Source organism: Limulus polyphemus, unplaced genomic scaffold (assembly GCF_000517525.1).
Source record: "Limulus polyphemus unplaced genomic scaffold, Limulus_polyphemus-2.1.2 Scaffold412, whole genome shotgun sequence".
In the NCBI taxonomy this organism is placed as follows: Eukaryota; Metazoa; Arthropoda; class Merostomata; order Xiphosura; family Limulidae; genus Limulus; species Limulus polyphemus.
Window position 1 is genome coordinate 389,123 of NW_013666022.1, and position 26,157 is coordinate 415,279.

Below are 26,157 nucleotides of genomic sequence, written 5' to 3' on the forward strand. Positions count from 1 at the left end.
TACAGTAGACGAGTAGTATATATATATATATATATATATATATATATATTAAGTAATTGTGTTACTGACTTTCAGATAGTCATTCTTCAAGCATTTGTTGGATGAACCCAGATGTATTAACTATATCCTGCTATTGCTTCAGGTGAAATAATTGAATCAATGAATTATTTATGCTGTGCTTGTAATAAATGTTGTTATATCTATTAAAAAAAACAAAAAAAACGTGTGCCAGGCATAATCATGGATAGAAAGATGACACTATTACTTGATAGTACATTATTCTTAAAAAAATAAATATCCTCAGAATGCAATGCCTCCTACCTAAATGTCTCACAAGATTGAAAGATTAATCTGAAGAAAACTTTATTACATGTGTGATGCCAGAAGGTAAAAATGACAAATATTATTAATATTTCTAAGTTTCTTATGTTATATTTTGAAAAACTGCTTTTCATAAGGTCTAAATTTAGAATACTAGAACATTTTTTGTTTAATAGTTGTTGGCCAGAGAATAGTACTGCTACATTATTCTTTGTACAGTGTTCTTATGAAAGTTGTGGTTGATAACCAACAGAACAAATTTTCATTTACAGCCGTGTAAATGCATAACTCAAGAAACTAGTTTTGATAATTTTCTTTATGTGCAGTACATACAGAAGAAATTGTGGTATTCTTTGATTTTGAAATTATGTTAAACAAAATCACGATACTTATTGGTTGTGTGAGTGTGTGTTTTGATACTTATTGGTTGAGTGTGTTTGTGTGTGTTTGCATACATAAGTGAAGATACTTGGAGTGCATCTCACAACTATTTATATACAGATGCAAGTATTATAGTTATTGGTTTTAAAATTTGAGTTGCCTTTCAAGTTTTATAAAATGTCCTATCTTTTAAAAGGTTTTTGGTAGCACATGCTGTAATTGAACAAAACAATCATTTGCCTTTGTGAATAGATATCAATCATGGGTTTAAGTTTAATGTTATTGTGCAGACTGATAGAAATACAAAAAAGAAAATTTAATGTTTGTGTGCATGTATTATGTATTTTGCAATGCCATGTTTTACTGTGTAAAAAAAAAAAAAAAAAAAAAAGACAGTGTTAATGTTTTGGGAACATTTTCATAAGGCCCATTTCTTTGTTCTTTGGGATGAACTTTATTTTTGGCATGTTTCATTCTCAAAGAATGGATATGTTTTAACCTTTACACTGTGCAACAAAATGTAGCTGAAGGTTTTAGAAGTTTTGTAGAATTAATCAAATATGAAAACCAGCAGCTTTATGTACCAACATTAGAGAAAGATATTTATTTCATTTGAATTAAGTATTATTTTTGGTTAACTATAAGATTTTAAATACTCTACAAAGCAGAAAATATATTTTTACAGTTGCTAAAAAAAACACACCTGCGTATTCTATAGTTGGAACTATGCATTCAAATCACCTCTTTAGACAAGTGCCTTAGGCAGTGTCAAAAAATGGAATTTTATTTTAACAGGTCTGATAAGTAACAGTAAAACAATACCATACATAAAATTGGATAATTATAGTCTCTAAGTGTTCTCTATTGTATTTGTTTAAGATATGAGTATCTTGTGAGAAAGTTGACTTGTGCAATACCATGTAGTGATTTGTCTCTCTAGTTTTCTTTATCATTGTATCTTACAAAACTAAAAAAAAATGAATAATCCTGTGTACATGCATTGTAACTTACATTTAATTGTACATTGTTTTCATGAAGTTAGAGTTGATGAAAGATAATTTGAAATTTTGTCACAATTATATTGAGTAATTTTCCACATGCTCAGGATATATCACTAAACAACCGCTAGTGGGTTTTTTTTTAATTAAAATAAATGAATAATTATTTGCTTGAGCATGTGAGTTATAATGACTTAGTCATAATTTTTCCAGTGATTAAAAAAATTCTCTTAGTAATAGATGTTTAGGAAAATACTACTGATGTTTCAAACTATTAAAATAATAACTTATATATTTAATCTAATTCATATATGGGAATGTTTAAATACTTATTTCTGTAAGCATTGACCAGTACTGGAGCCTTGAAAGTGAAAAATTTTGCAAAGTATTGAATTTAATATCACTTTAGGACTAGATTTATTTCAATTGGGGAGGTTTCATTATTATAAAAGATCCACATTTTAGTATTTTTAGAAGATTCTGCCCATCTGTGTTAAATGTTTTTGTTTATAATGTACATAGATAATATGTAGTTGCTGTAACTGGTTTTTAACAAAATGCTTTTAAAATTATCAAAGCAAACAAGAACCTCATGGAACTAAATTTATAGTTACATTTGTGTGTATTTCAGTGTTTTCTAATTTTCTTAAAATTCTTTGTATCTAACTCGTGAATGTTCAAACCTTTTCTAGTCAATATCTTTGCATGTGTGCTATGGACATAATATTTTTGAATGCATTGTTGCTGATATGAATAATAGTTAAGAATACTTAAAGAATGAAAGCTATAGCTGGGTATATTACATATCACATAATAATGGATCATTTGGACCATTGCACTAGTGATTGAAATTAGTTAAAGATGTATATTTACATGGCAACTGTTGAGGTTTGGTGTTGAAGTTAAGTTTTCACAGCTATCACAAGCTTTAATGTAATAAGTTATAAATAAATATTGTTTGAGGAAGTGAATATTTACTGTTCACATCTCTGTATTTATAACTGAAAATTTGACACACACTTTAAAATAAAATATTGTCAGTGATGGCATGACATTCTAAGTTCATATTTTTTAATTTTCACCTTATAAGGTCTTCTCTATATGCTGTTAAAATATATTCAGTACAAAGCAATTGAAATTGCCAAAATTAAAAAATCTCAAAAATGGTTTGAATATATTGTAAAATGCTTAAGAGTATTTAGCATAACTTGGTAAAACATTTTAGTTGTTAGTACTTTAGAAGAGGTTAAACCTGTATTTATATCCTCTTGTACACTTGATCTTATCCGATAGATTCACTTGACCTCTGTAACTAATTGCAGCTCTATGATACATATATTTGTTAGGTATTTTTGGAAACCTGTTTACAAGGATTATAAAATTTTGTAAAAACCAATAGAAGTATATTGTATGGTAAATGAAACAACAAAATTTGCATACTAAGCCTGGTTTTCATACAAATGTAAGTAATTTTTGGAAAGTAAACAAGAATATTGTACTGATTTATAAAGTAACCTAACCAACTTTTTTTTATTTTTTTTATAGATTTGCAGTTGAGCATGAAAGTTTAAATATAGTTCATTTACCTAAATTGTGAGTAAAATTTCAGTAGCTATTTACTGATTCTTTAATCTAGGCTTTGTTTGAAGAATTAGAAGCATTTCCTTCACCTGTAGCATAGTCTTATTTTTGGCTTTACCAATTACTAATCCTTTAAATGAAGCCTAGATTTTTTTTGTTAGGTTTTGAAGAAGAGCAAATTTCAGAAATATATTAAAGTTTATGAACATGGTAAAATAATATATTTTACTAAGTTTGATTCTTAAGAAATATGCCCCTGGTGGCTGAGTGGTAAGCTTGAGGAATTATAACACTAAAAATTCTGGTTTGATACTTTCTGTATTCATAGTGTAGATAGCCGATTGTGTACATTTGCACTTAATTCTGTAAACATAAAATTTTTTAGGGAAGTGAACCTGAAGACAAGTTGGATAGCATAATTGCAATTAATTTTTTTTTATTATTATTTTTAACAAACTTGCGGATTGCACGATTCCTTCATGTGGTTTTACAATAAGATTTTTATTATTTTTTTAAGAAGCTGTACTATTTTCTGGAAAGAAAAGCAAAGTTTTATATATTTAATCACCAATACACAATACAAAAATTGCAAAAACTCGCTTTAGGATAAGAGTTCTTTATTTTAATTGCCAGAGAAGGAAAAGCAATTAAGTTATGTAACTGTATTATTTTAGTCTTAAAAAAATATTTCAGTATGTTATGAAACTTCTTATTACAGTAAATATAGAATTGATTACATTACCTTATACCTGTGCATGAACAACAAAACTTTGCTCATGAAAAAAAAAATTGCATAACCTGACACTGTAGCACAAGAAAACTCGAGGGCTTTCTACAGGGAATGTTTGCATTGTAATTTCTAGTAGGAGTAACAGTATAAAAGTAAGAATGTTAATTATTATATTGAATTTATATTTATTGTGTGGTTTAATAATAATCCATAATTCCCATGTTTCATATTGATCATTCACCATATTATTAGCAGTATGATAATATTTCGAACCATAAAAAATAAGTTGTTTGGCTGTTAAGTGTTAAAAATAGTTAATTATGTTGTGGAGTGGAATTTCCTGATAAATTAGATACGAGTGAACATTTTCATTTTTTAAGTATATGTATTAAAGCTATAGTATATGCTATATGTTTTAGAAATAGTAAACACAAGGAGATATAGTATTTTAATTATGGTATTCTTCATGTTGGCAACTAGAAACAAAAATAGCAATAATTATCTTTCTACAGTAACTTGAAATATGAACTAGAGTAGAAAGAAAATGATATTGCATAGAGCATAGTTCAGTTTAGGTAATATTTATGAAACTTTGTTTTAATTAAATACAGCATTCAGCATACTGATTGCTAATATTTTTTATAGCATTCGTCTTTGAAGTGGGTTTGTAAAATGCATATTAATTTTCATTACATAGTAGACCAATATTTATTTGTTGGTATTGTTTAAATGTGTGATGGTAGTTATATAATAAGACAGATGAAGTGAAACAAAGCATAACTTTGGTATGTGGTTTGATCAGAATATGTGAATACTACATATAAGATTATTAGAAAAGAGGATCATTTAACAATAATAAAGAATTAATTTGCACAAGTCTGTTTGTTTTAATCCTACTATCATAAGCTTTAGTTCAGAAACCACATACAGTTGTGTACTAAAATTTTACATGTGTTGGGAGTTGAAGCAAAAAAAAAAGGGTATGGTGTCTCTTCAGTTGTTTTTTTTTTTTTGTTTTTAATTCACTAATACTTGGATAAATGTATGTTTATAAATGTTGTAACAAATATGTCGGTCCTGCTATTACATTGTGTGTAAAACAGTCACATAAGCTGTGCTTAAAAATTGTAAAACAAATTGTTGTATCTATGTTGTTTTGTTGGATTTTAATGTTTTTGAATCTTGATCATTATTAATACTGTGTTAAAGATTTTCGTTTTCAAGTAAATGTGTTTGTGAAATTTATTTTGAAACTTGCATCTGAGCAAAAGTTGTGAATGGATTTTTTGAAGTCTAGTGGCAAGTATTGACATAAGAATAAATTGATTTCTTTCATTGAAAGTATGAATATAAAATACACTGATGGGTAAAGTTATGAATTTGGGAATATATTATGACTACTGTGCTTACGTTAATCCTACTTTGTCATTTCAAAAATTCCATTGTTTTTATTTAATTTCAACCATTTATTGCAAAAGAAACATTTTATATAAAGTAAACAATAAGTGGAAGGTCATATACTGTAGAAGATGCTTGGTTTGTATAATATTTTCCAATGTGTTTTAGAATGTTATGTAAAAAAAACAAAATAATAATAATTTTCTTTCATTTTGTACTTTGGCATGTAGCTACTTTTATAGGTTCAAATGTAGTTACATAAAATTATGTAGGGTACAATCCTCAAAACCATATAACAAGTCCATTCCTAATCATGTTGTGACAGTATATAGCTGTATTACTGTTGGATATGCAGTAGTTTCATACGTTTATCAGTGGCAGAATAGTTGCTTGTGCATTATCTGTCATCATTTAATTTCAATAATACTATCAATTTTTTTGTATATACAAAATGAACAAATCAACTATGATTTCCTGAGTTGAATAAAGATGATTGGAGTTTGGAATTTTCTGGGATAATATTTTTAATGGTTTAAATTATTTACAGATACTGTAATTTTAGCCAATTGCCATAGTATTTTATCATAAAATGTGTAAGTTTGATTAAATTGAGAATAGGATATCATCTCTGAATAATGTAAAATATCATGTTGTAATGGACACTACATCTGTTGGATACTATGGAAGACACAAGTCTTGCTGTTTGTATTTAAAAAAAATATTAATAATTAATTTCCAGGTTTCTTGTATGCAATTACTTGAAAATAAATTTAGAAAATGAAACTACATGTATTTTAACCTTTGATTTTAAGTTATTTTTGTTCAGCCTAAAAGTGTTATTTAATTTCATGGTATATATATATTGTTTCCCATAAAAACTGACTTTAGAACTGATATTACTTTGTTGAATTGACATAAATTGGATAAAAATGTTTTTTGTTATCATTTTGTTTTGCATCACGTGTACTACATTTTCATTTTCTGAAAGACAAAAAAATGACTTGGTCTTGTTTGTTCTCAGTTTCTCATTTTTCTGGTTGATACAAGTAACACAATGTGAGTACGTAGTGCCAAAATAAAACAAGCTGGTCACATGGGCTACCAGTAGTTTTTGTTCTATGAACAAAGGTATGGGAAAGGCTTTGAAAGTTTTTGTTTTTTTATTGTGTGAAAATTAATATATTAATTGTAGTGCATACTGAAGTATTGTGTAGTAGTAAATGTAATAATCTGTATTGTGTCAAGAAAATAAAATTTCACTTCTGCTGTCCATCCGACTTGTCTTTTTAGTTTATTTGTATGTAATTAGAACATAATTAACAGATTCGTTGGATAAGTTTATTGTCTTAGTTAAAGTAATCGAGTGAATACTTTGAACTATCATAAATTGTTTAATTTTACATGATTGCAGATACAAGCAAAATCTATCACTGAAAACTTCATTGAAAACAATTTCAAGAAATTGACTTAAAGATGTATGATTTCATAATTATGCACTGAGTGGGTAAAGTAATTCACAAAATTTAATAACTTCATAAATGTTCAGTTTGTTAAGAATTGAAAATGCAAGACAACCTAGTACATATTGTATATATCCATTACTAGCAAGTCATCCACATCATATTCCATTTAACTACATGAATTTTACTATTTGCTTGTGAATGTGTGAATGAGAGTATCATAGGTTTTGATTGTGTAAGAAGCATGATTTCTGCATGAAATGTTTGTTGTTTGTATAGCTTTGCTACTTTTACATTTCTCCACTTTACAATATATATTCAAGTTTATTTCCTCTCTATTTTCTTCTTGGCTCTCTGTAATTGTTTTTTCAGCTAAAGTTTTTAAATGTTGCCTTACTAATTCAATGCAAACCTTTAGATAAGATTTGTTCATTTTATAAACATGTTATGAAGTATTGTAGTTTTCGGTAGACCTTCTTACTAGTTTTCAAATATACATAGTTTTTAAGAACTTGCATGGTATTGTTTACATTGCTTGCTTCCAATTATTGATAATAATAAACTTGTGCTAATTGCATAAAACCACAGATGCATGATCAAACTAAATACTTTGAAGGTGATAAGGTTATACTAATACTAAATATGAACTAAAATAGTCTTGTATTTCTATGATATGCTTCTCGGGTATGAAAAATTGACTTCAAGCTGAACATTTTTTTTTCTCTAAGGAATATATTACTATAGTTGTTTTTTTTATTATTAGATCTGTGTTAAAAGTTTAAATTTTACTCCATGTCATAAGGAAAGAAATTAATCCCCTCTATAATATAAAATTTTGGATGCATAAGCTTATGATTTGAAAGTATGACATGAAGCATCAGTAATAATTTTAAATAAGAAAAGTAATCTGAAGAAATCAGCTTGAACTTACAAAGTCCTGCATTTTTGATGACTAAGTGTTAACCTGTTTTAAATTGTTACTTTTCGTATAGTGATTATCAGATTGCATTGTTCTGCATGCAATGCTACAGGACAGAATGAATTGTAATTTGTAATGTGCATTTAGTAGTGTGAGCATTGATGAGTTAAAATGTATGTACACACACTAGGTGAGAAGTCCAGTTCGTGTAATATTGAAGGTTGTGCTTCCTCCTCTTTGTCCTCACATCTGTGTTGTGTTACTGCTGCGAAAATCAAACAGAAAATTTTGGCCTCAGATAACACTGACAGTCTTCTAATATCAAGCCATGCTAACCAGTTGAAGCCCAGTTGTAAGTATTGCTTAAAAAATCAGTTTGTAACCATTAAGGAATTTATCTGCTGTTTCCTAAAGCTCCAAGTTTTTTTTTTCTTTATGTTTACATATAATGCTATTTAGTGATTTTTTGCTGTAAGCTTTCACCATCTAAAAACACTGTACAAGATTATTTTAACCTTATGGTAATGTTGTTTCCTCCAGCACAATTATTAACACACTTTATAGTTCTGCCAGTTTCACATCTTTTGGCTAATAGTTCAAATACTTGTATGTGAGTTTAATTCTCAGAGGTACATGTTGCTGTTGCCAGATAATGGAGAGAAATTTACTTTGAGTTGTATGTTTCAAGAAAACAACATGTAGGTAAGTTAAATGGGGTTAGTTTGTTTGTTTGTTGTTTTTCTCTCCATTCCAAAAATGCCATTTTGTATTAGAATAGAAACCTATTGTTATCCTGAATTCAAATTGCACACTTTTTGTTCTGTTACCTTTCATGTATACATTTGAAACAATAAAGGACCACTTAACATTTGTCATAGAAATATTTTAAAGGTCAGTGAGTAGCATAGGTTTATCTTATTATCCGTAACATAAGAGGAAAATAATCATTTATACTGCCATAGAAATTTGTTTCACTGCTATGTTAAATATGAAGGGTGGAAAATATAGAGTTACATGAAACTTTATGGTACATCAATTTTTGAATGGGAAGACACCATAAATGTCTAATGCATCATAAGAGGCTTTACATGCCAACAAAGAAAACTTCAATATGGGAAGTATAGGCAATCCATTTAACTCTGGGTAGCATTTATATCTTCAGTGGATCATCAAAGCAGAATGAGATATTTGGTTTGGAAAGAGACTTAACAGGTTGCTATTATTTTTGTAAGACTTATCCATCCACACATATCCATGGTAGTACCACACTTGCAACTTTATACTACCTGAAGGCACAGCAGGTTCAGAGTTGTTGATTCCCACGATGAGCATACCTGTTGGGCAGATAATGATGAAATGTTTCCACATAAAAAGGGATTTGTAGGTCTACTATGTTAAAAGCCTTCTATGCAATTATGAAGTGCATAGAATAAAATAAATACTTATAATGCATCATTTTTCTGAACATTATTAAAACATATTTCTTGAAGCTGTTAATATTGTATTTTAATTGTTTGATTTTGAAGATTGCACAAATGCTGAGTTAAGGTGTAGGGTCATAACCATACCCATTGAGACGAGGGGAATGGGACACCTAAAAAATGGAATAAAAACTGCATGGTTTAACCCAAAAGCAATGGATACATGTTAAATGAACAGTTCCCCAGATAGGCAGAAACAGCCTATGATCTTATGCTTGTTTGGGTACAGTCCTATTGTACTGCAGCTAAAATGTAACACTTATGAGGCCAGTTGGTTGCATCTCCCTCATACATGTTTATTACTAGGTTGTATTCCATAAGGAAAATCGGTGCATCAATGACAGATTGCTACATCCATATAGCATCTGTTTTATTTTATCTAATAATTGCCCACGGTCTATTTATTCAACTTCATTTGGTATCATGGTCGCAATCTTAATGTGTAGTCCATTATTTAATACCTTGGATTCCTATTATGTTGTATTTTTTGGTGGGTGACCATGTAGGTCTCTTAAAAAAAATCCTTCATCCTGTTGGTACTCTTTCAGTTCAAAACCTCATTCCATTCTGATGACCTGCTGTAAGTGTAAGTGCTCTCAAAGTAAACTAAATTACCAATACTTTCATTACTGAAGTTTTTGATACAGTCTTGGAGTCCCTGCTGGTTCCTAAGACTGTATGGTGTGATCTTATTCTACAGTTGACATACCCTTATGTAACACCTGTACAGATACTGCTCATTTAAATTTAGGCTTTTGGAAAATAGTGTTGTTGGAGCATAAAAACATGGACCTTGCACTTTAAAAAAGTTCAGTGTTTTGGTTGTTATCCTATTTATAGGTTAATGGGTTATTTTTCTTGATTAAGACTTATTTTTACAACTCTATTTGCAGTACATCTTGTAACTGGTTGTTATTATGAAGTATGGTATTATCACATCTTCATAGTATTATTTCATACCTTTATCCTTTTGTATGTAACTAATGTTCATTTTATGATACACTATGTATGTGTATGCATGCCATCTTATAATGCCATAGTGTAAATAACCTTTCTTGGAAGAAGCTATCTTATAGGTCTTATACCCAGTTTTTTCTCTTTTTAATTATATTGATTTATTGTCCAGGGTATCTCTTATACTTAAAATTCAAAGGATTTTTTTTTTTCACACACATTATGCATAAAAATGGGTGTGGCATCATCAGCCAAAAAAAAGGTGTCTTTTCAGATTTAAAAAAATAATATATATTTTTTATGAGTTCTGGTTTTCCTTTTTGCCAATTGTCGAAATAAATGGCTTTTACTTATATTTCTTAATAGTATAAATATATACTATGTAGTTGTTAGGCTTAGGATTCTTCTACGGCAGGTGTCTGTGACTTCTTAGGTATAAATTCAAGGATGAATAAACAGCACATACTTTACTTGTTTTCAAGTAGTATATATATGGAACAAGTTAAACATATGTACAATAAAGTGTTCACATTATAGAGAATATAAACATATAAGAATATAAATATTGTAAATGTTATATCAGTACATGTATAGTTCTCCTCTACTTGTCAAAAGTCCACTTAGGCCTGTTCAATTACTTTAGAATCTCAGTTGACAAGCCAAACTATTTTCTGTAGTACCATCACAATATTAGTCTGGTGTGATTCAATTACGATTGTGGTATTCTTTCTTTTGAAGATCCTATTTTCTTTTTGTCAAAGTGCACTCAGGATGATTCAATTACTTTAGAATTTAGCTTTGATGGAATAAACTTATTTTTTCTTATTTCCTTTTCCACTGTTAGTTTCACTCTAATATATATATATATACATTAAACATTAAGCCCATGTCAGTCGTTAGCCCTATCACTTTTATATTACTTAACTTCACACCAACTGTATTTTCTTTGCTTTTATCTGTCTAATACTGTCTGTCTGATGCTTCCCACTCATCTCACGCTATTTATATCTTTATTACATAGTCGTCTGGCAACTTTCTGTATTCTCTACATCAATTAGTTATTAATAAAACCTTCTACAATTGTCTGCTTTTAACTCTTATTATAACAAAACTTAAAAATAATAAAATATTCACTCATAAATATAAAATAATAACTAATACTTGAACCAAATCGTCTTTTATATCATGACACTCGTATACAACTTCCTGATACAAAAATCATAGAAATTGTTTTCAGAAAGATAGAACATGAACTACAATATTTTGACTTCATTTTTTAAAGAAATTCTCTTTACTCATCTTTACTTAATCATTGTGTGAAGACTTATATCGAAAATCTTGTTTTATTATTTTTTGACATTAAGATTGTAAATAATTGGATCTGTAGGTTTTTATTAATATCTCAGTAACAGGTACTAAACTTTTGTAAGTTTCCAGTTATCTACTAGAAGGTATGTGTGGGTGATTGCATGAAATTTAGATTATTTTTGTTTACTATATCGTTAGCACAACTCGCATTCAGTGCAATGATTAATAATCAAAACAAGCCAAGTAAGCCACTTTCATTGAGTCCCGGAAACTCTTCCAACCAGTGGCTGATGTATATATTATTACAGGTTTCTTGAAAGGGCTCTGTGCATATTTATTTTCAGCAAGACAATGTAACTTGTCATAAAGGCTTTGAAACTTTTATTCAAGTGCCAATTGTTCAATTTTCGAATACATGTAATAAGTTTAGTCTTTATTTTTCTGTCACAAATGAGCCAAAAAACTTATAATAGCATTTATTTAAGATGGAGTTTGCTTGAACATATAGGCTAAGTTTTTCTGAATCTGTAATGCATACTAGAGGGATTTAAACATTTTGGTAATAAAGTTACAAAAACAAAAGTCCTTTACTCTCCAGATAATAATAATAATAAAAAAACTTTATTTCTGGTGCTACTAGCCTTGATGAAGCCAAAATTATGAAACATTAGCTGAAATAGTTTTTGAAATTATTATCTGGAGAGTAAAGACTTTTTGAACTATAGGAAAACTAATGTCACTATTAATATGTTTGAGTTTTTTTTGTATGCTAATATTAATATCATTGCAGTGAATTTGAAGGTTTTAAAGCAAGTATTTAATAAAGATATAATTAATAATTCAACTTTAGTTTGAAGAAACGTCTGAAGGTTTTTCTTGGTGATTAATCTGCTCAAAAGTAACCTTTTTTTGTATCAGATCTAAATTAATTGTAACTTCATGCATAATAACTTCTCATATAGCATAGTACAAGTGACCATTATTTTGTTGAAAGTATCTTAAAAACCACATTTTGATCATAAGCATTTAATTATGGATAAAAGTGGCTAAACTCACTATATAAAACCCAAAGCTTTATTGTAAGGACCTGGTCCAAAAATTTCATGTTTAACAAACTATTCAAAATACACAACAGAAAACCTTGAACAATCAAAGGTAGAAAATGACAATGAAATATGGTAACATAATAATTTGTTGTTAATTGAAAAAAATGACTTGCACTTTTGCAGCATGGTAATGATTGATTGACAGTAACCTATCATTTTGATGACTGTTTTAAATTTGAGACTATAATTTATTATTAGATACTGGTAAATAAATAGTTGGCAAAACATGTAGAAGTAGTATTTATAGTGACATTAGGTGAAAAGTGTGATATTGAGGTATTAAAATTGGAATTATTGAATTAAGCTTAACATTTTGGATTATATTGGTAGACAATTGCTACGTGTGTGTGTGTGTGTGGGGGGGGCCTTCATCAAGTTAAAAAATGTATGCTATTAAAGTTTTATTTCTTAGAATTTAAATGAGTTGGAAAATGGGGATAGAAAAGCATGAAACTATTATAAGTATAATTATTAGATGAAATGCAAAAAATATATTGTATTATGAATTTCTAATAAATGTCTACTGAAAATGAATTTGTAGAACTCATCTAGGCTAGACATAACCTTAACCGTGGAGAAAAAATTCCGAGTTTCCTTTTCTTTGGGTGTACACATCTTGGTTAAGTATCACTACTTCTCAGAATTGCACAGATAAAAAAATGCTTGAATAGAATGTATTAGAGTATAAGAATGTCAGAAATACAAATTAATCCTCTAAAGTAACAGCATTAAGACATGAATTTTTGGATTTAATAATTTAAGTGTTACTCATATCACTTACAACTCATGTAATACTTTGTTTTGTGGTTTAAACTGTTTCTAGAAATTGACAAAAAATCATAACATAACTTAATTGGACAGGTTTTTTTTCTCAACTAATTGTTCTTTACACTAGCTAAAAATGTATTGCATATTAACTAGCCATAGTGCACACATTTTGATATTTATCTCAAATTTAAAGAACAGTCAAGCAAGTGTAAACTGTAGCATAAACATCTCATCTTTCATACTAATAATAAGCAGTAGTAACTAGACATTATACCATCAACAGTAACCAGACATCGAGTACAAACATTATTCAGAGATATCGTGTTACAATATTACTCATGACAACAGTAACCAATGGGCAAGTACAAACATAACCAGACATAGTACACATTACGATGTGTAACTCTTGTATCAAGTATAAAGATTGGCTTGAATATAAGCATTCATTGTGAAAATATATCCATTTGACTTATATGACTACTGAATAGAATAGCAACACTAACAGCTCAGCTAAGAAAAAAAATTGAAATAACCAAGGGAAGTCTTGACTGTTTCAAATAATTACCATTGAATAAAAAATTAATAACACTACAACATGCTTGCAGTGGAATCTGTGCGACATCCACTTCTGCCATTTTTAGTTAACATGATTTATTATGTGATATAAAATACCATGTATGGTACTCATTTTTACTAAATGTTTTCCATGTTGTTGTTGTTATGTGAATACTTTTACAACACTCACCAGTGCATTAAAAAAGTGATGTGTTACAGTCATATAGTTCTCTTAGGTCAAATTACTGATTCAGATTAACTTGTGTGCTTTTATTTTAGTTATTTTTGTTTTTGAAAGTAATGTAAAACACATGATGCATTTCAGTGAAATTTCTACTGAAAATAGATATGTTGAGAGCCTATACAAGTCTCTCATATAAATAGTTTTCAAGTAAATACAAACATATTGTAGCGTAGCATACACATTAACTTTACCTCTCATACATTCAATAACCAAACAAATATAAACATCAACCAACTAGAAAACAGTTTGATATTTAACTAATACCAACAATCAACATACATAAAAACAAAAAAATATAAAGACTATCCAACCATTGTACACCTTTTGACTTTTATGACTCGTGTCAACATCTGGCAAACATGCAATAGTAATAGCCAAGCAGATATAAACATTAATAAACCATAACACACATTTTGATACTAACTTCAACACTTGAGACATGCAGTATTGGAAATAATTATGGAAATACACATGTAATATGCAAAACAGGAGTCATAAACAATGTGTAATTGCAACTAAATGGTCAATTTATCATTGAAATAATGCATTATTACAGAAAAGTGAATAGGTTGTACAATTCACTGGTATTTTGTACTTGCTTTAAACCAAGCAGTACACCTTATTTTTATGCTACGTTAACTCCATAAACTCGAATGGATGCTGCTAGTGTCTGGCCAAAAATCTCGAAAACTAATCCAAACCATGTTATTATCCCCCTTTTATAAATAGACCAGGTATTTATAAGGTATGGGGATAATTATTAGGATATCATGAAAATAATTCTGCCAGAATGCATAAAAAATTATGGGTTCAAAGAGTTAAGCTTATCATATTCTTTGGTTTGCCATTTGATCTTAGTTTCTATGTCATTTCACTACGTATGCTGCATACTTGAGATCACTCTTGTTGGAAGATGAATCCCTGTCCGACAAGTTTTGTTTCTCAAATAAAGTGTTGCTACATATCAGCATCAATTATATGTTGGTTTCCAACACTGTTGTCTGTGATACATCTCATACTTCTATTGGTCCCTCAGTATGCTTCAATATAGATGATGTACATTGACTGTGATAGCGCTTTCATCTCTGCTGTCGAACAAACTATTGTTAATTTTTTATGAACAGTTTGAACTTGGGTTAATTTTTAAATAACATGTCTCCAGCTTTACCATACCTCTATTTGTGGTTCTATGCTCATTTTAAATTTTTGCTTTGGCTGGTTCTTCTCAGAAACAGCTTTTGAGCAACTACATATCCACTGAAACTACTTTGTGCTATTTTGATTCATTCTCAAGGTAACATTCACACTTGTATTAACAGCAAGGTCGTTAATAAGATATGTACTATTTGACATTTAACTGTCTTGTAAAGAACATGCCCTGATATAGTTGCATCACTTTTTGGCTGTTGATCACTTCTGTCATTAACAGGTACTTGATGATGACAAAACCTTGTCGAAACGTTGTACATTTGCTGTTATGTTAAACTTATATCAAAGTTTTTCTTCATTACCCATTCAAGCCGTCTCCAGCCATTATTAGTCTCGAAGTGGGTTCCTTGTCACCAAATTCGAGTCTGTCAATGTGTTTCTTGGGCAAGGATGTGGATCTTCTATGGATGGTTCCTCTAAGAAAGTAGCAGACAAAGTTGCATATGCAAGTGAGAAGATGGAGGACACTCCTGACTCCAAATCACCAGGAAACTTATTTGTGAGTTGAAAGAAAGAATTATAGGTTACTTACATCAAGGAGATGTCATATATATATGCATTATTTCTGAACAGTTCTGTTCAAATCTTTAGCAAGTATGATTTGAAACTACAGTCTACACTCATCCATTGCTTGTGGAGAATCCTGTTTGCTTTATTCAAGGATTTGTTAAGTAGACTTGTGACACTACATGCAATTTTGAATTTTTTTCAAGAATTTTGGATTTGAATTTCAAAGATAGAAAACTTCAGTTAAAAAAATGAGAACTTGGTAGTTGGTTATGAAGTTGATCCTTTCCTTGCAATGCTTGACAAAGGAAGCCAGCCCCCTTTCTATGAAGGTGTAAGAACTTACTATGAAACTGCATTGGAATATATGAAAGCCAAGTTACCACTTCAGGACACAACATTGAAACATGCAGAAAAAGCAGACATATCTGTTAGAAAAAGTTGTTCTTTGGAATTGATAGAGTACCTTGTTGGAAAATTCAAGCCATTAATTGTAAGAGATGCACCTTGGGCCAGTACAGTGAATTATCTTCAAAAGCAATTTTTCACCTATCAGACTGATCCATTGACTGGTGTAGATCTTAGTGAGCCAGCAGACAAGTGTTGGTATAGTATTGGAAAAATAAAAGATAAAGCAGGCAAGTTTAAATATGATTAACTTTCCAAAGTAATGAAGTCTATCCTTGTTATACCACACAGCAATGCAGGTTGTGAGAGGGTTTTCTTGCTTGTTTGAAAAACAGGATAGACTTTTGAGGATCAGTGTCAAACTCCACCTTAGAATCGGTGCTGATAAGGAAGATGAAAATAGTATAAAAGTGATGTTTCTCCCAAAATTTACAGATCATTTCCTAAAGAAAGCCAAGAGTGCTATTTACAGGGCTCTTAATCAGTAGTATACTGTAATTAGTAAATATTAAATAAAACACAATTAGTAACAACACAATTTGCATTTTATGCTATTTTTCCCTTGTCCAGGGAGGGATTACTATTTTTTACAATTTAGTATTGGTAGTTCTGCATATACTCAAGATAAATACACTACTCATACTAACTTGTACAAATATCTGTACCATCCTTTGAAATGAGTACAATCTCACTTTAGGAAGGCATGAAACAGAAGCATAGTCAAGCAAGTATAAGTCTTGCAGAACAATCATTATGGTATGTAAGATTTTTTTAAATTAGGGATTAGTACAGGTTTTTCACATGTGATGTACAGAGATGCCATTAATTATATGCAGAACACTTGCACAAAAAATTCAATATATAAAAATTATTCTTTTTAATTATTACAAGGTGAAATCTGTTTAAACTTTTGTTTTTCAACTGTGAGAATTCCTACATCCTTACCTTATGACTTCTGTAGTCCTGAACCTTAACAATAAACATTAATAGCGAAATTACAATTTTAAAGAAATCATGACTTCATGTATTCACATCCTTAGACTAAATCACTCAACAACAAGATGCTGAAATGCACGTATCACAGAAGATAAATTATTAAACAAAAAAAAGGCTTTGAAAGCCAGCAAAACAAAATCAGATTTCAATGAAATTATGTAAAACTGAAGTTGGCCATCATTTGAATAAGATGGAATACAGTTTTTAAATTAAATTGCTAAAATAAATCTTGCAAAATCAAGATAAAATTCAACATGATACAAAATTGAACAAACTCCTCAAATAACTGAACTGAAAACATAATCATGATTTACTGAGAATAATTACATGAAATATTGGATTGAAAATTGAACATAAGATTAGCTTTAATTAAAAAAACAACAAAATCAGAATGAAACTGAATTGCCTAATAAAATGTAAGAATGTGGTAAATTAACTATAAAAACAAAGTATAGAACAGGTCAGAATAAAATTGAAAGTAGTGTAGAATTCAACAAATTTATAAAATTAATGAATTGAACATAGTGCAGTGGAAACTTAAAGTGGCAAATTAAGTAAGTTAACACTAAATTACTTGTAAGTATACATGCATTATTTATATAACAAGATACGGGGGAACAGTTTATCTCCGGAGGGGGTGACAGAAGGTTATTGGATTCTTTGTTAAACTTCACCTCTCAATAGAGATCTTTCATGGATGAGAATTCACTATCATTTGGCAGTTTTTCTATTGTCAAGTTGGCTATCAATTCAATTTATTCAAATCCTGTGAGAAAATTTTAGAGTGGTAGGGTGGGGAAGCTGGAGACATGATACTAGTAGGTACAATTTGAGATTACCTTATCTGTTTTGATGTTCACGCAAAATTGAAATCAATATATGAGGCTCTTTTTAAGTGGCTGATTGATGGACAACTGACCAATCACAAAGCATCTTTTGAAGCCAAAGCTATCAAAACACCTTGGAAATGCACAAAGCACAATGACATATTATCAAAAAAAGATCAGCATAGAGGTGGGTCTTAACTGTTTCACTAGTTCACCTTCATGATGTGTGCTTTTTTCCCATTTGCTTAGAATTTCATAGAGTAGCCATTTTTCTTTCATTGGTTTCACACAACAATATTGTTCATTCAGATGGAGCCTAAATTGGCCAAAAATAGAGACATTATCTGTTAAAAGTTGGACAAAATTACTAAACTATTTTCAATTATTAAGAGCTTTTTTTACGAATGAAAGCATATTAAAAACATATTAAATGTCGCACAATTCAAAATTATTTTCAGTCTCATAAGTTATGTTATACAAAGGAGGGCAAACTTTTTCGACTGGAGAATTTCAGACAGAAGAAATCAGTCAACATTTTTTGTAATTTGACTTAAAGATTTTTTAAGGACATAGAAAAATATCAGATTTGTGATCTGTAATCGAGAAAGATCAGAAACTAATTGAAGAACAGGACAAGGATTGACAAAAAAAAAAGGCAGAGGTTTATGCATGAAAATATACAATATTTTGGACCTGCTTTTTAAGAGACCCAGTTTGTAAATAATTGGTGATTAATTTGCCAGTTTGTACTTAACTGGTCAAATCATTGCAATTATAAACATATTTTGACCTTTATGTATGGGTGGGGTCAAAGTACATATGCCATAGCCTCTTACAGAGTGCCATTCAATATGATGTTATGTATATGATGGTAGAGGAGATTAAATACAAGATATAATATACAGGGATATTGAAAAAAAAAATGGTGTGCATTTCAGAGGTTATGTAAACTGTATGATTGACAAAAAGTATTTTTATTCTTTGCATGGGCATTGCTTTGCTCTCAAACTTGTCTGAGTTTGAATCAGACTGACATAGTAAGCTCACATATATATTTTAAGTAGAAATACGTTTGTAATACATCTGAATTTTTTTGTATAAAAGACTTGTACATTTTACTCAAAATGTGCATTATTTTGTGTAGATACACTTAGTAAATTTGGAATTATAGTCAACATTCCTTCTCCAGTACAGGATCAGTCCAATGGACTAACCCAGTACATATTTGATTAACTGGTCTGTAACTATGATCATTGGAACATGAGTTTAAGTGGGAAAAGTATAATGTTTACAGATCATTCTAGCAATAAAGTAAATATTTAATGCTCCAAAATGGTGTAGAATGCACCATAGAGCATGTAGATCCCATGTTGTTTATGGGCTGGTACCCAGAACCATCCAAAGGTTTAATTAGCTGTTCTCTTTTGTGTTCTTTAACCTTCTGTAAGTCCTTTCACAGTTATAAATTATCCTCACAAAATCACTAATTTCTTTTAAACACTATTGCCTCACCATAATTGTCTGACTTCTTTGGTGTTCCTTCTTCACATTGCATCAGTACCCAAGCTTCTGTCCTCTGTTGCTTGGGCCTGGAGTTAGTGGTGCCATTAATTAAAAGTGAGAAGGAATATGGTTTTTGAAACAATCTTGGGAGCTGTTTGTTGTAGCTCATTAATGCAATGTGTTGGTCTGACATACCTTTACTGGATAGGGGTGGTGAAGTTCCTTCTGCATTTGATATATCTATAAAAGAGAGTAAGTGTTGGTTCTCCATAAACGAAGATAGTATAAGATTCCATCAGTGGAGATGATTAGTGCAACGACACATTCAGTTCAAAAATTTTCATCTTTGCTGAATTGGCCAAAGCTCCTCTGTGCTTATCGTGGTGGGTATTTTCCCATAAGCTCAATGATCTTGAGGTCGAGTGAATTATCTAGACTGACAGGCATTCTTAAAAAATCTTCACTTTCCAGATTTGCTAAAAGTAAGTCTTCATCCTTTTTACTTTAGATGCAAGAGTGAGGCTTAATCACTGGTCAGAATGTTGAAAACAAGAAAATTAGAGGTCATGAATCAAGGCCTTATATAATAAAATTTAGTATTGAAATCTCAAACTGTTATAGGTCAGAAGTTGAGCATAGTGTCAGGTTAAGTGTTATTGTCAATGAGATAACCTAGACAGTATTTAACATACATGCCACACCTTATAATGTTAATGGTGAATGCACTTAAAAGAATGCCTTTGTCCCAAATGCTGGTGAATATTCAGTACATCTAGATTCTGTTTGACAGTGTACATACTGGCCCCTGACAATGATCTTAGTGATCAACAAGTAAGCCATTTCATATACATGCGAGTTATTTCATAATTGTATGGTTGTTGAAGCAGAGTGTCAGGCCCACTTGGGAAGGTGATAGTAGGAAACTGCAAACCCACACTTTACATTGATAGCTGAAATTAATCCAATTACTCAACTTCCAAATTGCTTGGCTACTATGAACAAGCAGCTATCACATGATGACAACTCAGTATCTTAGAAATCAAGGAATAATACTTTTTAGTCATTGATTTTTTTCATTCAACTGACGGTGTTAACTAGTCAAGCAATTAATTCCAGCAATAATCATTAGAAGGTCAGTGTCAGTGCTGATTGTCAGATCAGGACTGTTCCTCTACTGTTGTTTCCTTGTGTGATTCCTCACAGACTGTCAGTTATGTACTTCCAAAATCTTTCTCATCATTAGAGCCAACTGCTCTTCCACCTGTGATTTTTAGATTCACTAGTTATTTGATGATAATGCTTGAGCCCATTGATCTGTTTGACACATTTCAGTACAGCACAAAAGTACTGCAACTCATGATTCATCTTGTTCTCTTAAAATGAAATGCAGACCAATCTAGCCTGAAAAGTTTCTTATTAACTGTACATACTTTACAGCCAAACCCAGATACTCTTATACTTTCATTCCATTACTTTTTATTGTAGCATCTCTTTTTGATGTATGGTTGCTTTACCCAGTTTGCTAATGCACAAACTCTTGTGCATCAACTATTACAGAATGTAGTCACTTCACAATTTTTTTTATCATATCCAATTGGAGTTTCACCACTGAACTGATATCAGAAGGCTTGGAGAACAACCTATAAATTGTTTGCCATTTGCATGATATCCTATTGTGACAAATGGTAGGAGTTTCATTAGAATTCAGAAGCTTAGTCACCCCGAGTTTGACTGTGCACCACCTGGCCAACTATCAGCTTGATAATGATTTGTTGAAGTGCAGATGTTCAACACATTCAGTACTCATCTCTGCAACTGGTTATTGAAGTTGGCTCCCTGATACACATGGATCTTTTTATAGGTGCTAAATTATGTTCATCCAACATATATAAAACAGATGTTTGAGTTCTATTCCACATGGTGATGTAATTATCAACAACTAACTTGTACAGATTATTTCTCTCAGATATGAGCAGAGTGTCAGCTATATTTAGGGTGATTCTCACAAGGGGAGAACCTAATCCTCTTTGAATCGGCTATATGGAAAGAAGTTCTCTCAAAGGGAGTACCTAAAACTCTTAAATTCCTCTGATGTGGTAATAAAAACTTACTGCATGTTTCAGTGTGAGTGATACTCCTTGGAGTCCATCAATTTTTGCATTCTGCAGTCTCAAGTACTTTCTACTTTGGATCTCTAGAAACCACTAGCTGCATTACAGGTTAGCCACCATCTCTGTGTTTTATAATAATGGTACAATATGCCATTCTGCATTCTATATTCTGACTATACTTGTTCCAGATGTTAAGCACATTAGTACTACATTAACCATTTTGTGACAGTCACATTTATATTTGCTGCATGGCATATAGAACCAAAACTATGTTTAATTTTTTTAGTTGCTTCATCCAAAGTATGAACTATTTATTTTTGGTATCCATTCAAAGTATTGTTTGTCATTTCTACTCCAAGGTTTTATCATCTGCACACTGTCAAGGATCTGAACTTTCAATGAATGCAGTCTGAAATGGATATGAATCTAGTAAGCTCGGACTTTTAATTTAGTCTCAGTCTGAGGCGATTTTTTGACCAGTATTATCTTTACAGGACCAATGAACAATGCGTCTGTACCAACTATATGACAGAGAAACTCCATGAATGCACACTTTCCTGGTTTTGTTTCAAAATGTTTGAATTCTTGATGTGTTGGAATACCTTTCTCAGGTTCTCAGCTGCAGCCTGAAATGTGTGACCAAAGACCAATAGGTCATCCCAATGGATGAGACATACATACCATTGCAGTCTTCTAAGTGTAATAAGCTCCACCAACCTTTCAAAAGTGGCAGGTGCATTGTACAGGCCGAATGGCATGACACATAATTTATACAGTCTTCTGACTGTTGAAAACAGCTATGTAGTCAACTTTTATCATTCATTTAGATTTCCCAGTCGCCATATCTAGCATGCTAAACCATTTGGTGTCTTACGATGCGTTGAGATATTGGCTTATATGCAGTAACAGAAATACAATAGTGTGTATTATGACATTTAGATATCTAAAGTCCACTCAGGACTCAGCATTCTTTCTGAGAACCACCACTGATGATAACACTTTCTAAAGGTTTCATTATCTTGCCCTTTGCCATCCACTCAGTGTCAGCACTAGCAGTGTCTTTAAAACTCCAAGAAAGCCTGTGCTACTTGTATGTATAAGATATTAGCAACATATCTGGTTTTTAATCACTTACATGCTTATGACTGTTCTAGTTGGAAGCTAAATATATGTGTCCACAATTATAGAATAGCATCAGCACTTTGACAGATAACTGTTTTAATAAGAGTAGTCTGGTATCAAAACAAAGAACATTTTTATGTGCCTGTTCTATCACCACATAAATGGCTGTAATGCAATAGACTGCATTTGTAAAACATTATGGAACATCATCTGTACATTTGGTGGTATCACTTCTTTGTCAACATGCATGTGTAGAGTCCACTGTTCTTTGGTTTAGTTTTTTTTTGCATCTTACTTGTTGCATAAGTGTAACTGGCTGACAGTTTCTGTAGTATATCTATTTGGAAGATACCAATGACTGAACTAATATCGGAGATAACTGTCTCCTTTTTGTAAGCAGCTTGGTCAAGACAAGCTCAGAGATGTTCCTTTCCACTCATGGCTAACTTTTTGCTAGAGCAAAGTTTAAGTTAACTTGCTAAAGTGATGATTTCCCTCAGAGTGCCCGCCACATAGCAAGGTTGAGTAATAATGGTTGGAGACGGCTTGAATGGGTAATGAAGAAAAACTTTAATATTAGTTTAACATAGCAGCAAATGTACAACCTTGTCGAAACGTTGTACATTTGCTGTTATGTTAAACTTATATTAAAGTTATATTAAACCTTGTCGAAATGTTGTACATTTGTTAAACTTATATTAAAGTTTTTGTTCATTACCCATTCAAGCCATCTCCAACCATTATTAGTCTCAAAGTGGGTTCCTCGTCATCAAATTCAAGGTTGAGTAAGGTCTTAGTAGCACTGGTATTCACTAAAAACAGAACATTGCATCCATAGAGGGTGTGACTGAAGAGGGATGATGTTGAAAAGTTAAGCTCTTACAGAATTCTGAAAGTTATTTAATATTGTTATTATAATTTGTAGTAATTAGGGTTAAATAACACAATAATAACTAGATATAATATGATTGCTAAATAAAAGTAAGACGGTCAAAGTTTTAAGAGAATTTAGTGGTGTAAATTATTACTACAAAGGTAAAATAGACTTAGTACGTGTACTAGTACTTTAGACTCAGGTGTATTTAAACTTACTGATAAATTGTAAAACAGGATCAATACATTGTTTTCTTAAATTAATACACTCTAAAAACTAGTTTATTGTCTCTTGGTGTTTTAAGAATTAACTTGTTTTCTTGAACTTAGATTCATTAGTTTAAATTCAGCTTATAGATATAGGTAAGTTATAATATAAATCAGGCTAAACACATTTTATTATTAACATTATGTATATTGTTCTAATAAATTATTAATTTGTATAATTATAGATAAACTTTATTACTTTAGTGTGAAGACAAATTAGTGATAAAAAAATAATATAATTTGTTCTTAAACGTTAGGCTTAACAGTAACAGTGTTAACAATAGGCTATTGGTATTTGGTATTGAGTATTTTCAGGCTATAACTTACAAGTATAAATACAATGGTTAAGACTACTGTAGGAGTTAAGCTTTCACAGTTTGTTAGGTGTAATGGGTGCAGTGAGTGGGTTTTATTTGGGAACTCTGGATTGGAATGTACTTTTAAGGAAGCTAGTAATGAAGATGTGCAATTTTTATGTAGAATTTGTAGGTTGGAGGAGATGATGGAGGCAGTCATGGTTAAAGTAGAGGCAATAAATAGAGGGAAGTGTAGACTGTGGGAAATGGTAGGAGGATTTCAGGAGGAACCTAAGCTTTTACATGCAAGGGATACATCAGCTAACAATGACTTTCAAGAAGTTACAAAGAGTACTATTAGGGCTAAAAGTAGTGAATTTAATTGCAATGAGCCTATTCTGTTGAGTAACAAATTTCAGCTCTTGGCTTCTGCAGATGAGGAATTATTGGAGGGAAGGAAAACAAAAGGTCAGAGAAGGATGTGGATGATAAGCAGGTTATAGTTACAGGTGATTCCTTGACAAGGCATGATGATACAATAGTCTGTGGGGTAAATAGGGAGAAAAGAATCAGATTATCCTACCCAGGGCACAGGTGGAGAATATAACTGACAGAATAGGAGATAGAATAAAGGTAGCTAGAAGATACACAGTTTTTTGGTGCATTTAGGGGCTAATAATGTAAGGAAAGGTAAGTCAGAGGAGCTAATTAATAAGTACAAGGGGTTGATAAAGGCATTTAAAGAAAAAGGCCATAACTTAGTTTTGTCAGGGATACTATCCAGAATTAACTGTGGGGATGAATTTATAAGTAGGTCTCTAGGGCTAAATGCTAGGCTTAGGTCAGTATGTAAGGATGAGCAGATTGGCTGGTTAGACTTGTGGGATCAGTTCAGTGAAAGAAGTGAGCTTTTTGGAATGGATGGTTTACATTTAAATAGGCAGGGGCTGGCTTGTTTGCTAAGGCTATTAACTTAGCTGTAAGGGAAGTTTTAAACTAGCACTAGACAGTGGTGAGGGCCAGGGAAAACTAAATGCAAAAAAATAACAGGCAGAGAAAAGGAAATGAGTATAGAAGTAGTTATAAGGATAGGCTTAATTGTCACTATTATAATGCTAGAAGTATAAAAAATAAGATAGATGACTTTTAGAGCATTGGTAGGAATGAAGGATTTTCATATAATGGGAATAACTGAAACATGGTTAAACTTAGATGATTTTGATGACAGATATTTTAAAATACAGGGTAATAGGCTATTTAATAGGGATAGAGTATTAAAGAGGAAGGGGGAGGAGTGGCTTTATATGTAAAATATGAGTTACATCCTGTTGAAGATGAGGATATCAAAGATAATGGGTTTCTATTAGTGGATATAAAGGGAAAAGGCTTTTAGAGGAAATTTGTTACAGACCACCGAATGATTCTGATGAAATAAGTGAGAAACTTTACAATGAGATTAAGATTTCAGCTGTTAATGAAGTCATAGCTATGGGTGATTTTAATTTTGGGCATATAGACTGGGAAATCCTAGAGTCAAACCATGAGGGAGAAAGGTTTTTGGAAACTGTTCAGAATGGCTTTCTTCACCAATTAGTCAAGGAACCTACTAGAAACAGTGCTATTTTAGATTTATTCTTAACATCAAATATAGAAATGATTTAGAAGGTGGAAATTGCATAACATCTTTGCAAGTGATCATTGCTCTATTAGGTTTGTTGTTTTGCTGCATATGGAGATAAGGAATAATGATATCTTGGTTACAAATTTCAAAAATGCAAATTTTGAAGGTATGTGACAAGAATTATCTGTTGTGAATTGGGCAACTGAGTTAATT

The 26,157-nt window shown here is 31.0% G+C and overlaps 1 protein-coding gene across 1 annotated transcript in view; it reads left to right on the forward strand.

The window, feature by feature from the left end:
* Positions 1-26,157, forward strand: part of LOC106458068 (cortactin-binding protein 2-like) — a 119,925-nt gene that overhangs the window by 38,469 nt on the left and 55,299 nt on the right. Inside the window, exon 8 of the mRNA XM_022384202.1 lies at positions 7,979-8,140. Coding sequence (XP_022239910.1) covers positions 7,979-8,140 — 162 coding nt within the window. The remainder of the gene's footprint in view (positions 1-7,978; positions 8,141-26,157) is intronic.